General features: G+C 38.6%; 2 protein-coding genes across 2 annotated transcripts; one reads left to right on the forward strand and one right to left on the reverse strand.

Annotated features, from left to right (window-relative positions):
- Positions 1 to 1,305: 1,305 nt before the first annotated feature.
- ccnq (cyclin Q) lies at positions 1,306 to 9,393 on the reverse strand. Its single transcript, XM_026242166.1, has 5 exons — positions 9,106 to 9,393; positions 8,752 to 8,935; positions 8,538 to 8,670; positions 3,579 to 3,797; positions 1,306 to 2,133 (listed from the first exon to the last, which is right to left on the reverse strand). The coding sequence occupies exons 1-5, from the start codon at positions 9,218 to 9,220 to the stop codon at positions 2,044 to 2,046; spliced, it is 741 nt and encodes a 246-aa protein (XP_026097951.1). The 5' UTR covers positions 9,221 to 9,393; the 3' UTR covers positions 1,306 to 2,043.
- A 140-nt stretch (positions 9,394 to 9,533) lies between these two features.
- On the forward strand, positions 9,534 to 11,232 carry cfap126 (cilia and flagella associated protein 126). The gene is made up of 5 exons (XM_026242168.1): positions 9,534 to 9,692; positions 9,799 to 9,861; positions 10,396 to 10,473; positions 10,583 to 10,780; positions 10,866 to 11,232. Exons 1-5 carry the CDS (start codon positions 9,666 to 9,668, stop codon positions 11,145 to 11,147), a joined length of 648 nt encoding a protein of 215 aa, XP_026097953.1. The 5' UTR covers positions 9,534 to 9,665; the 3' UTR covers positions 11,148 to 11,232.
- Positions 11,233 to 11,364: the final 132 nt, after the last annotated feature.

The raw sequence follows: 11,364 nt of genomic DNA on the forward strand, positions 1-11,364 counted from the left end.
TCAAGAAAAAAACAACATACTTCATCCAGTACCATTACAGGAAAATGGAAAAGAGGATTGTTAATAGAGTAACCTTGAATGGGTGAAAAGAGTTTGGAGTGATCTGTTATGCGAGGCAGTAGTAGGAGAAAGGACAGGAAAGAGAAAGAGACTACAAGATGAACAACATGAGAGAAAAGCACAGAGCCAAGAACGCAACGAAGAGGCTTGCTTTTACACAGGACAATATCTAGGAATGGGGGACACAGATTGAAAGAAGAGAGCCAAGAGAGATGGCAAAGAGAGTAAGGTTAGTCACAATCAATCCCATCTTTCCTATTCCCAGCACTCTGTCCCATAGTGAGGGCCATGCTGATGTTTTATTGATGGAAGAGAATCCGGCTGCACATGTACCCTCTCCATAATTCATGATGCCCAGCATTAGGGCCTGCCTGCTGAGAGATGTGTATGTGTTTGTGTGTACGTAACTATGTGCGTGTGGCAAGGAGAGGGAGAGAGAAGCAGGAATGTTCAGATATTTTTCCCAAATATAATCCATAACACTGCTTACCGCAAAGGAAATTCATCCATCTGCATCAATGGATGGATGAAAAAACGATAGGGCGAATTGTAAAATAATTTTCTTAATGCATTATGTATCATGACCTAACAAAAAAACAATGATTTTTACAGTATTAATCTAGGTTAAATGTTAAGACTGTTGTTTTTGTTTGTTCAATATACCATTATATAATATTTAATTATACATGAAACATAAGTTGAAGAAATGAACATTAATCAATATGAATAAATGCAATAAAATCGTTAGTGCATGATACCAAATGTTAACAAATATAACAATATAATAAATTTGGTTAAAGTTATGCAAACAAAACCACAGCTTTAATATTCTAAGAGAATTTAAATACACTATTTCTAAATCATACTGATTTTAAATCCTAGTTGTTTTTTTTTCAAGATCTAGATGACTGAAATCAGATGGCAAAGAAATCTCTTAAAACAGCAGTTGCAGTCACCGGTCAACAATTTAAAAGCTAAAGGGGAAATAGCTGGTTAACATGTTAGCAATGACTGAATTAGTACATTTCCCCAGCTCCAATTATTTGAGGTGCTGAGCTTGACAGGTGTGCTATAATGAAGTCTCACATCTGTATGTTTCAAAGGCTCCCTCCACAATAGCAGTTGCCATAGTAACTTATTAAGATCCACTCTAGAGCGATGTCCTGACCTAACTAGATCCAGAAATTTCATCATAGAACATAACAGATGAAATAAAAAAAACTACAAAGAAAGACTATTTACAGGTTCGGTTTCAAAAAGCATTAGTGCAAAAAAATGTTTTATTCGTAATTACATTTTTAAATTTAGACTTAGAATGAACCTGTCAGTTCATGTTCATCTTTAGCTGAAAATATCACAAGTTTACATCAGTACAGTGTTGTTTTTGAAGTTTGAAACAGAAGTCTGGTGTCTCATGAAACTGTGGTGCTTTTCTTTACAGTCTACAGTAACACTGCTTAAAGGAGTTACATAAAGAAGCCTACCGGGACAAGTTCTGCAGGGAGAGGAGGAGAGTAATTAAATTAGAAAATATAAAAGAAATGGCTGAGATCTAGCGTTTACCTCAAAATTTAGCTCTGGGGACAGGATGGCTTTTCTTTTGTTTCATTCTTCCTTCAACCAGCTATTCCATCTCTTTTGTAATTTCTCTCTCCCTCTTTAGGGGGAAAAATAGCACAAGGTAGGAGAAGAAAGTAGGTCGGTGGCTTGGAATTGATTGATGAGGTGTGGCTAAAGTCTGGTTTTCATAGCGCCACTTACAAAGCCTGCTACTACATCTAAATTCCTCTCATCATTCTTGATGAGCCTATCTAAACCTTCATGTTCTGTAATGTAATTAACAAGAAGAGCTCATTAGGTTACATCACAACATCAGGAGAAAGAGGGTTCAATGCACGTGTAAAGATGATCGTCAGATACAGATACAGCTGAAGGTGTTGGTTTCTGCGTCAGTGTTTTAGTACCCGCTTCATTCTTTGTCTCTCAGGTACACTTGGCCTCCATGTCATAGAGCTGCAGTAATTCACTCATGATGGTCTCAATCTGAGCCTTGGTGATGTCTGCACAAACAACCTGCAGGGAAACAAGCAAAACATCAATGCAGATCACAGAGTGCATCCTTCAGCATGCTATATTGGAGAAGATAACTAAATATTAGTTCTGAGGCAACTAATAATAGCGTCTAGTCTCTTGTAGATGTGTACTTTACACAGTCTAGAGAAAATAGCTACTTTCTTTTTCAATTTCCTATGTGAGGACTTGATGTGGATACATTTTTACCTGAAATATCCATTTACAAGTCACTGTAAACAGGAAACCCAACAAAGGATGAGAGAAAGATTAGGAAAAATAGTACATTCATTGAACTAGATTCATAAATATTTGTTAAAGCCTAAATTCTGCTAGTTTCAGCTTTAGATGAAATGTCCATATGATATGGAAATTTTGATAGTGTGCTGATTATTATATTCAATAATAACCAATAATGAATTATACAGTAATGGCCCAGGGTGATGTCTGGAGAGGATATTTCACACATATTTGCCTTCAATGAACCTACAAGATCAAAATATATTGTGAAGAAAAAGAAAAAAATAACTCTCTACATGTATCAAATAACACCTGTCGTTATATTCTTTTGAATACAACCGCAGAAAACAGCGCTTCCTATCTCAATTATTTAACAAGTTTAAGCTTTTTATAAAGTTATTTTTTAGAAATATAAAATGGAAAACATAGCTTTAACAAACAGAACAAAGAAATGCCTGTGTGCCATGTATAAAAGCACTCTGACCATTAATATATTGATTATCGTAATATTGCACACAGGTTTTAAACACCCCCATTTGGAAACAAAGTCTAGACAAAACAAGAAAAGTCCTCTCTTCTTTTGTGATGTTCAACCAATTGCAGACGCTGCCTCAAAATGATCTGAATACATTTTCCACACCATTGTTTTGCCATATGTCAGATCCAGCCACTATAATAACCACAAAACAAAACGGAGGCTGATCCCTTCGCACGAGAGTCAGATGCTCTCTTCCTGCCTAAAAAGCTTCAACAAATGACTAGAAAAATGAATCATAATCTTAAGGCTAAATATGTCAGAAACGGAAGACTAGATCTATTGAATTCTAGTGATAACACTTGACAGAATTCTAGGAAACTGAAGCTAAGCGAGTGGTTTTAAGAAACTTTGAAATGTTTAGATTGTTTGTAAATATAACTTTAGGATGTCACCAAGGGAACACAACTTGTGTGGAAGACAATGCTATTTCTCTCAGACCAGCCAGTAGCCGTCAGGTGCCCTTATTGCCATGGGAACTACTTCCTGCACTCTAAAGGTTACTGCAATCGTGGCTCTATTGATGCTTGATCCGGCTCTGGCACCAGTGAGACTCAAACTAGTCAACGTTCAGTCTCGGTGACTCAATGCAAACACAGCATGACACAAATGCTGCCTGGACATTTTATGTTTTTCTCCACATGAAACTGAAAAGAAAAAAGAAACCTCCTACCTGCCACCACTCCAGTTCTCCTCTGGGGAGCTGCACTCCATATGTCTGGAGAGCAAGATAGAGGGAGGTGAGGGCTAGGTGTTGAGGCTTATAGCGGACACACACAGAGCCATGGTAACTGTCTTTTAATACAGCCAGGGCCGTCTCTGCGATGGGGGTTCGAGACCAGGCGTGGCGATTCAATAGACTCTTCACAGACAGCAGGTACTGCAGCACGTACTGGGACACAGCAAAATCAAGTTTGTTAGATGGAGATGTTACTACATAGTGTTAATTATTATTATTTTTTTTAGTTTATAATTCCACTGATTGACATAAAATATTTGAATAGTTTTGAGTTTATGATATAACCCTGCTTTACAGAAGTTAGGGTTAAACACTATTAACTATTTAAAATAACTGCTTTCTATTTGAAAATATTTTAAATTGTAATTTATTCCTGTGATTTCAATGCTGAATTTTTACTCCAGACACATGATCCTTCAGAAATCATTATTATATTCTGATTTGCTGCTCAAAAAAACATTTATTATTATTATTGTTTAAAACAGTTGAGTAGAATTTTTTCAGGTGTCTTTGATGAATAGAAAGTTCAGGAGAACAGCATTTGTCTGAAATAGAAACCTTTTGTAACATTATTCATTTATTTATTTATTCATTCACCTTTTAACACCATGCCAGCATCAGGGCTATTTTCATGGCGATCTCTGAATAAATTATACAAGGTATACAAATTAACAAAAGGTTATAAAAGACCTTTCAGATGTACACTAGACAAAAATTCTAAAATTCAGGTGATACATTTTTAATAAATTAGCTTTTTATTTCAGATAAATGCTGATCTTTGGATCATTCTATTCATCAAAGAATGCTGAAGAAATTTACTCAACTTAAATATTGACAACAATAATGATATCTGATCAGCAAATCAGCATATCAGAATGATTTCTGAAGGATCATGTGACTGGAGTAATGATGCTCAAAGATTAGCTTTGATCACACAAATATTTTAAATAGTTAAAATACTAATACTACTAAATACTAATAAAGAATATTACTTTATTATTAGGTTTGGTGAGCAGAAGAGAATTCTTTAAAAAACATTACAAATCTTACTGTTCAAAAACTTGACTGGAAGTGTATATTGAGAGTGAGGACTTCAGTTGCCAATTTGGGTTGATTTGGGAGGAGTCTGAGCCGGTCGGCCATGATGGTAGGATACGCTATTGGTTGCCAGAGGCAATGCCTTCAGAACTTCACAGAGGCGCGACTAAACATTTCAGAGCTCTTTAATTTTTGCCCATATTATTAGGTCGGCGGAACAGAGACGGATTTACGATTACGAGAAAGAAGAAAGTTAAGCAATGCAATGCAAAAAGATAAGGTGATAGAAAAGGGACCTCACAGGAATAAGCTCACACCAAGCGCAAAACAGCTCTCAGGCATCCAACATATCGACCCATACGAGCTCCCTGCAGCGGAATGGCACCGAGACCTGGACCATTACCTCCATGCACACACATGGACATTGTGAATTATCTTGTTTACGGGGTAAGTCACCTTGCATTCACACTGTTAATGGCATTAATCTAACCAGGACATTTACATTTTGCAATCACGCATTTAACTACCCTAGCTAACCCAGAACTGGTTTGTCCACTTTGCAGCCCCCAACACAAAAACCTGGTACAGTATGTGTCATTGGGCTAAAATCAAATTACAACTAAATACCTAAACATACACAGCTTTTGCCTACATCAAAACATGTTGGAAACGCTTGTGTACACATTGAACATCTCGTTACAATCTAGTGTTTACGAAACAGTCGCAGTTATTTAAGTTACTTTGTCATTTTGGAGAAGAAGTGTCTGCTAAATGCAATGTGTAATTACAACACACTAAAACGAATTTGAATAAACTTACTTTGGCCAGTACAACGCTGTTTTCACCACCTGGAGGCTTGTCCTGCATCCAGCCACAGCAGAAAGCCTCGTAACTTTCCAAAGACTTGTGGCTTTTAATCTCCTGCATTGTGTAGTAACTTACACCAAAAACAAGATAATTCACAATGTCCATACATGTGCATGGAGGTATGTTCCAGGTCTCTGTTAACAACACATGTAAACAATCATGTTTTGCCGCCGGGATCCTGCCAACATGGCGGAGACTGTGATATTGAGGGGAGGGGCTCTGTGCTATGACGACAACTCCTCACTCTCAAATTACTTATTTTAAAGGTGCCATCTGCAATGTTTGGCAAAAAAAAATCAAGTCATACTCCATATTCCATACCAGATGGGGGCAGTATGCCTCAATAAAGTGAATTGGTCCACTCTAGAGTAACAAACGAGAAACGGCATAGTCTCTATGCTCCGCCCCTACTTTCACAACAACACTACAGCCATAGCCGAAGCCTAACTGTGCGTTCACACCGCCAGCATCAAGAGCGTCAAAAATCGCTCTTGCCGCTCTGCTCACGACGCTGCAGAAAGATTTGTGAGCGCTCAGACGCTCTGACGTAGATTGAATGCTTATTTTGTATTTAAAGCAGCCGCAAAGCAAACAAGCTTGTTGATCTCGTGCAGACTAACCACAAGGAGTTATAACCTCATTAAATATTGTTGTGGATGAAATATTAGGATCCTTTACTTAAAACGAACAATCTCAGACACCTTGGTCCACGTATCACTTTCAATTTATTTTTTTATGTCCCTGTATGAAAACAGGGACACATCATAGATTAATACAAACGCTAAACAGCAATAATCAACCTGTCCTTTATTCTGCTTGAGAACGAATTTGCCAACTCTCAAGCATTCACCGTGAGACACACGCAATTGACTCTTTTCACATGCTTTCACACCACACATCAATTTTTTCATGCACAGAAAAACCACGAAGCAAAGAGGACACGGAGACCAACAGACTAGACAGAGCAGGTTAGTTATGATACATAGGGCTGTGCAAAAAATCGAATGCGATTTTCATGCACCTCTCATCAGTAAAGACGCTCCTGTAATTAGAAGTATATCTCCAGCATGTGCGTTCAGATCAGGGTTGCCAGGTTTTCACAACAAATTCTGCCCAGTTGCTTCTTAAAACTAGTCCAAAGCTAGCCCAATCGCGTTTCCGGGAGGTTCCCCGGGGTTAAAATATAAATTTTTGGGAAGGGTTTCCCTGGTAAAATTAGCATTTAACACAAAATCGCTTTCAAAATCGACAAAGAATCGCCTGTGATTTTAACATCGATTTTGTGTAGATTGTCAGTGAATTACGGCTCTGTGTAGTAAATGCCAACCAGTGTTGCCAAGTGTGTGGTGGTTGTTTTTCATGTCCGCTGGTCACAGCGACCCCAATACAAATAACGTGATATTTAGCCCCTAAAATGCGAATTATACCAAGGCAACCCTGCTAAAAAACCTATATTTTAACCCCGGGAACCTATGTTTTATCGGGGAACCTTCTGGAAGCGAGATTGGGCTAGTTTTGAGAAGCAACTGGGCAGGATTTGTTGTGAAAACCTGGCAATCCTGATCTGAACACACGTGCTGGAGATATATTCCTAATTACAGGAGCGTCTTTACTGATGAGATGTACATGAGTAAAGACATGCACAGCCCTATATAATAAAATGGGTAACGTTAAGTTATAGCTAGCTAATTATCAAACACAGCTACGGTTAGCCATCGCTAATATTAGCACGTTTATCGAACAATCTTCGATACATTTCTATGTTATAACTTCCCGAAAACAAATACACAAACATATAAAACAAACTTCTAGCGAAATACTAACAGCATCTAACTTGCAAGTTCGGAGTCAAACCTCATTTCTTTCAGGTCCATCAGTTGTCTACGATTAAAAGCAGTGCCGATGTTTACTCTGGTATTCTTATCGGATTTGATTTGTGATTCCGAGCGTGGTTGTTTCCCTGTAGCGGGTGTTGGTCTCTTGCCAAGGGCTTCAGCTATCCTTCCGCTCTCTTCCCTGAACTGAAAGTAGTGGGCTGTACTTTCCACACGATTGACATCAGGTTCAGGTACGCCCATAGACAGTAAAAGAAATGGACACAGCGACCCCATTGGAACTCAATTGAGACAAGTGAAGCCCATTTTTAGCGTTTTTTAGCACTTCCGTTTCTGACGCGCAGACTCAAACGAAGCTTGACGACGTCAGCAACCTGTCTGACAGATGTAAATCTTCTAAGTGGCTGTGCGTGCAAACTGCCATCGTTAATCTTGCAGAGACGGCGAGCTTGAGCGGGGAGTTCTTTGTCGTGAGTGAGCAGGAGTAAGTATTCTGATTAATTATTTTATATAGTATTTTCAAATGTAGCGCCAGTACGCCATATTAAGTTAATTGCCTGCGAGCTTCTCCTCCTGTCTGTACGGTAATGCGACAGAGAGACGAGTGGTTATGACGCAATCGTTAGCCTATTTTTTACAAAAACTGTTTATACGGGGCCCTTTATACATTGTCGTGTATCTTTAGAAATAAATAATGGACAAAAGGAGTCTTTAAACGCCTCAGATGTAAAGTTATTCGCTCTCAAAGTGACGCCAAAATGAATGGGAGTCAATGGGAATGCTAACGCAAGTGAAGTTCTGCTAAAAGATGGCAGCCCCCACCCGACTTCAACTTCCGCTTGAGTTCCTTGCCCCCTGGGTACGCCCTGTGAGTTATTCGTGTATTGCAGGTTGGCTGGTGGTTATGTTGCCCGCATACCGCCTCCCACGGCCAAAACTGGTATTACGACACCTGTCGGGCCGGGGCTAGTAACGCTAATGCTAATTAAGGTTGATATCTCTGCAGCACTATAACTTGACATTTTTTTAATGACATCATCGCCCTTATTTCTTCTCACTCTTTTGATGCGTGTAGGTCATGTTATTTTTACCTCAATTTCTGCAAATGGCACCTTTAACACCTTGAGAACAAGGCAATTATTCCATACGTTACCTTATGTGGATGCTCAAAAGACACTTGGAAGTTAAGCTGTCGAAGGATGAGGAGTTCACATTGCACTACACTGTCCCTCAGCTCCCAAAACTTCCAATCCAGTTCCATCGGTTCACTCTCTGGGTGAAAATACCTGGACCAGAGAAAAAGAAGAAATTACCTAATACACACGAACTCTGAGAGCTAAACTGTGACTTAATATCCTCTCTCATACCTGTGACAGACGTTGATGATATCTCTTGTCCTGAGATGCTGCTCTTCGACTTTGCCTGCGAGGTAGATGGCAGACATAGCCACTAGGTAAGGCTCATAGACCCGAAGACTGGCAGACTGGAAGAACCTGTGATACAGCACACATGCTGTGGCCATGGGCACAGATCTCATGCCTAACTTCACTCCTACAGATGAGGAAAATATGGGATGCACATGTGATCACGAACTGCACAGAAACTCACCTTCGGATAACGAGAATGAACTAATAAGCAGCTGCAGTACATCCTTAAATTACTATTTCGACCGTTACAGAGATTAAACACATCTTTAAACATTTCAGGAAAACGGCAAATACCAGTCTCGATGATAAACCGACAGACTCTGAAGTGTGTTTTGGAGTTTTCCACATCTTGAGCACTTCTGCCTCTCGCTTCATTGACGGATCCAGATGCGGACGCCTGCGTGCTCATTTTACGGCTTGCAGCAAAATGGTTACAATTTCAAAGCGTGTTATTCAATATATACTTCCTGTTCGCATGTAATTTTGAACAACAAACTGTACAACTCCTCCATTTGTATAAGTTGTTTGTACAAATACAACGCTGTGCAGAGAGCTTGTGAATTTCCTTCAGCGGATCGTTTAGCATGTAACGTAGAGCTCAGTGATCTCTACCGCCCCCCACGTACGGGAAGACGCAACTGAGCGCCAAAAGCTGAAAGCGAAATCATTATTTTTTTTTCACATAACTATCATATAACAAATAATATATGAGTTGTCACTTACAAATAGTCAATTTGACAAGTGAGCATTTTAAAGAGTTGAAGAATATGAAAAAGTGAACTACTAACTTGAAAGTAACGTTATAATGTTGAGTGGTTGCTAGGAGACCACTGCCAACAAACTCGAGCGGAAAGATGTCGACTAGTTACTCTGCAAACCAGGTGCTTGAATTGTAACTATTCTACTATGATATTTTTATTATAACTATTATTGTTGTATGGTTGAATAACCTTGACGTATTTAATAAATGTATGATGTTTTCTGCAGTATGAAAGTGCCTTCAAGTCGCAAAAGCTCCAGAATTGGACCATCCCAAAACATTTCAAAGAGGTAAGTTAACGTTACTTAACACAGTCAGTCTTGTTGACAAAGCCGTTTTTGCTAAAATACGTCAATTTAATCGTTTACAGAAGTGTTTGCAAATGAACAGCGTTTATTTGAAATAGAAATTCTTTATTCATAGAAAAAACAAATCCTTAATATATATATATATATATATATATATATATATATATATATATATATATATATATATATATATATATATATATATATATATATTTATTATTATTATAATTATTATTATTTCTTTCAAAAACATCTCACAACCAAACATTTTAACTGTAGTGTACACTTTAATTTTACTGGGCATTTCCGTTACACAAACAGTGCATCATGCCAAGCAGAAGCATGCTCTTCTTCAGTCAAACAGGGCACAGGAATGTGCAAACAATATAAATGTGTTTACTTCGAGTCCTTTTCTTTTAAATGACGTAGTTTGAAATTGCACTGGGTGGAGAGAATAATTGCCTAGCTCATATTATAAATACTTGTGTTTGGTCTATTTACTTTTTGTTCCTCAAGAGACCATCAGCAGCAGAAGGACACACTACATTTATAGCCACAGACCGGGGCCACCTTCTACCTGGAGTCAGAACAAAGGTTTGTTTTGATGATTTGCATGACTTGCATGAAATTTAAATGTAATTACCAGGCTTAAAACGTTTCGCTGCAGTTTAATTTTACTATTTATAAATGATTTCATTATTAGAGTGGAAGTGCATGGCCAGCATTCCAAGGCACATGGGATTTACCTCGGTATATCCCTCCTACTTCCATAAACCCCACTGCCCGTTCACGAAAAGGCCAGGATCGCCTCAGAACCTGGGGACAGATGAAATTTGCCACAAACCAGACTTACGAAGCCCTTGATGGCAGCCAGGCTACAAACAGAACTATTAACAATGTGGTGTGTATTTAATATCTCCTACTTTTGATGCTATGGTGTTGTATAACATTGCTTTTAAAATTCTGACTAAACAATATGCTTTTAGGAAAACTTAAATGTGGACCAGCTTGCAAAAGAGTCAAAAATGCCAATCAGTGACCCAGACCGAGATGAGCCAGAGAGGCCCAAATCACATCACAGCCAAGACCAGTCTAGACCAACAAGCCAGCAAGCTCAGTCTAACCCAGTTAACCTTGAAAACCAAACCCAGTCTAGACCAGGAAGTCACCACAGCCAACAGGCTCCATCCAGACCAGCCACTCAAGAGAGCCAAGCTGAGGCAAGACCACCAACCCAGAACAGCAGACCAGCATCTCAGCAGAAATAACACCATTTATAATCAGATCCCCTGCATGGGTAGTTTTAAAAGTGGTTCCATTAAAAATAGCATTACGTAAGCCTAACAATTCTTTTTTGACAAAACACTTTTACTTTACAGATATTATTTTTTTTGTGTTCCATTTATTTATAACTGTGCTCTCCGTTTGAGAGCACTTGTGTCAGAACACATTAACTGAATTGTTTCAATGAAGCTAAAGCTGATT

This window comes from Carassius auratus, unplaced genomic scaffold, assembly GCF_003368295.1.
Source record: "Carassius auratus strain Wakin unplaced genomic scaffold, ASM336829v1 scaf_tig00000876, whole genome shotgun sequence".
NCBI lineage: Eukaryota > Metazoa > Chordata > Actinopteri > Cypriniformes > Cyprinidae > Carassius > Carassius auratus.

What these genes read in the sequence shown, in the direction of transcription:
- ccnq (XM_026242166.1), bottom strand. Translation starts at nt 9,220, where the DNA reads ATGAGCACGCAGGCGTCCGCATCTGGATCCGTCAATGAAGCGAGAGGC. An exon ending in TCGGTTTATCATCGAGACTG is followed by an intron (nt 8,936 to 9,105) that starts GTATTTGCCGTT and finishes CCTCATCTGTAG; the next exon opens with GAGTGAAGTTAGGCATGAGA. An exon ending in ATCATCAACGTCTGTCACAG is followed by an intron (nt 8,671 to 8,751) that starts GTATGAGAGAGG and finishes TCTCTGGTCCAG; the next exon opens with GTATTTTCACCCAGAGAGTG.
- cfap126 (XM_026242168.1), top strand. Translation starts at nt 9,666, where the DNA reads ATGTCGACTAGTTACTCTGCAAACCAG. An exon ending in CTAGTTACTCTGCAAACCAG is followed by an intron (nt 9,693 to 9,798) that starts GTGCTTGAATTG and finishes TGTTTTCTGCAG; the next exon opens with TATGAAAGTGCCTTCAAGTC. An exon ending in ACAGAACTATTAACAATGTG is followed by an intron (nt 10,781 to 10,865) that starts GTGTGTATTTAA and finishes ATATGCTTTTAG; the next exon opens with GAAAACTTAAATGTGGACCA.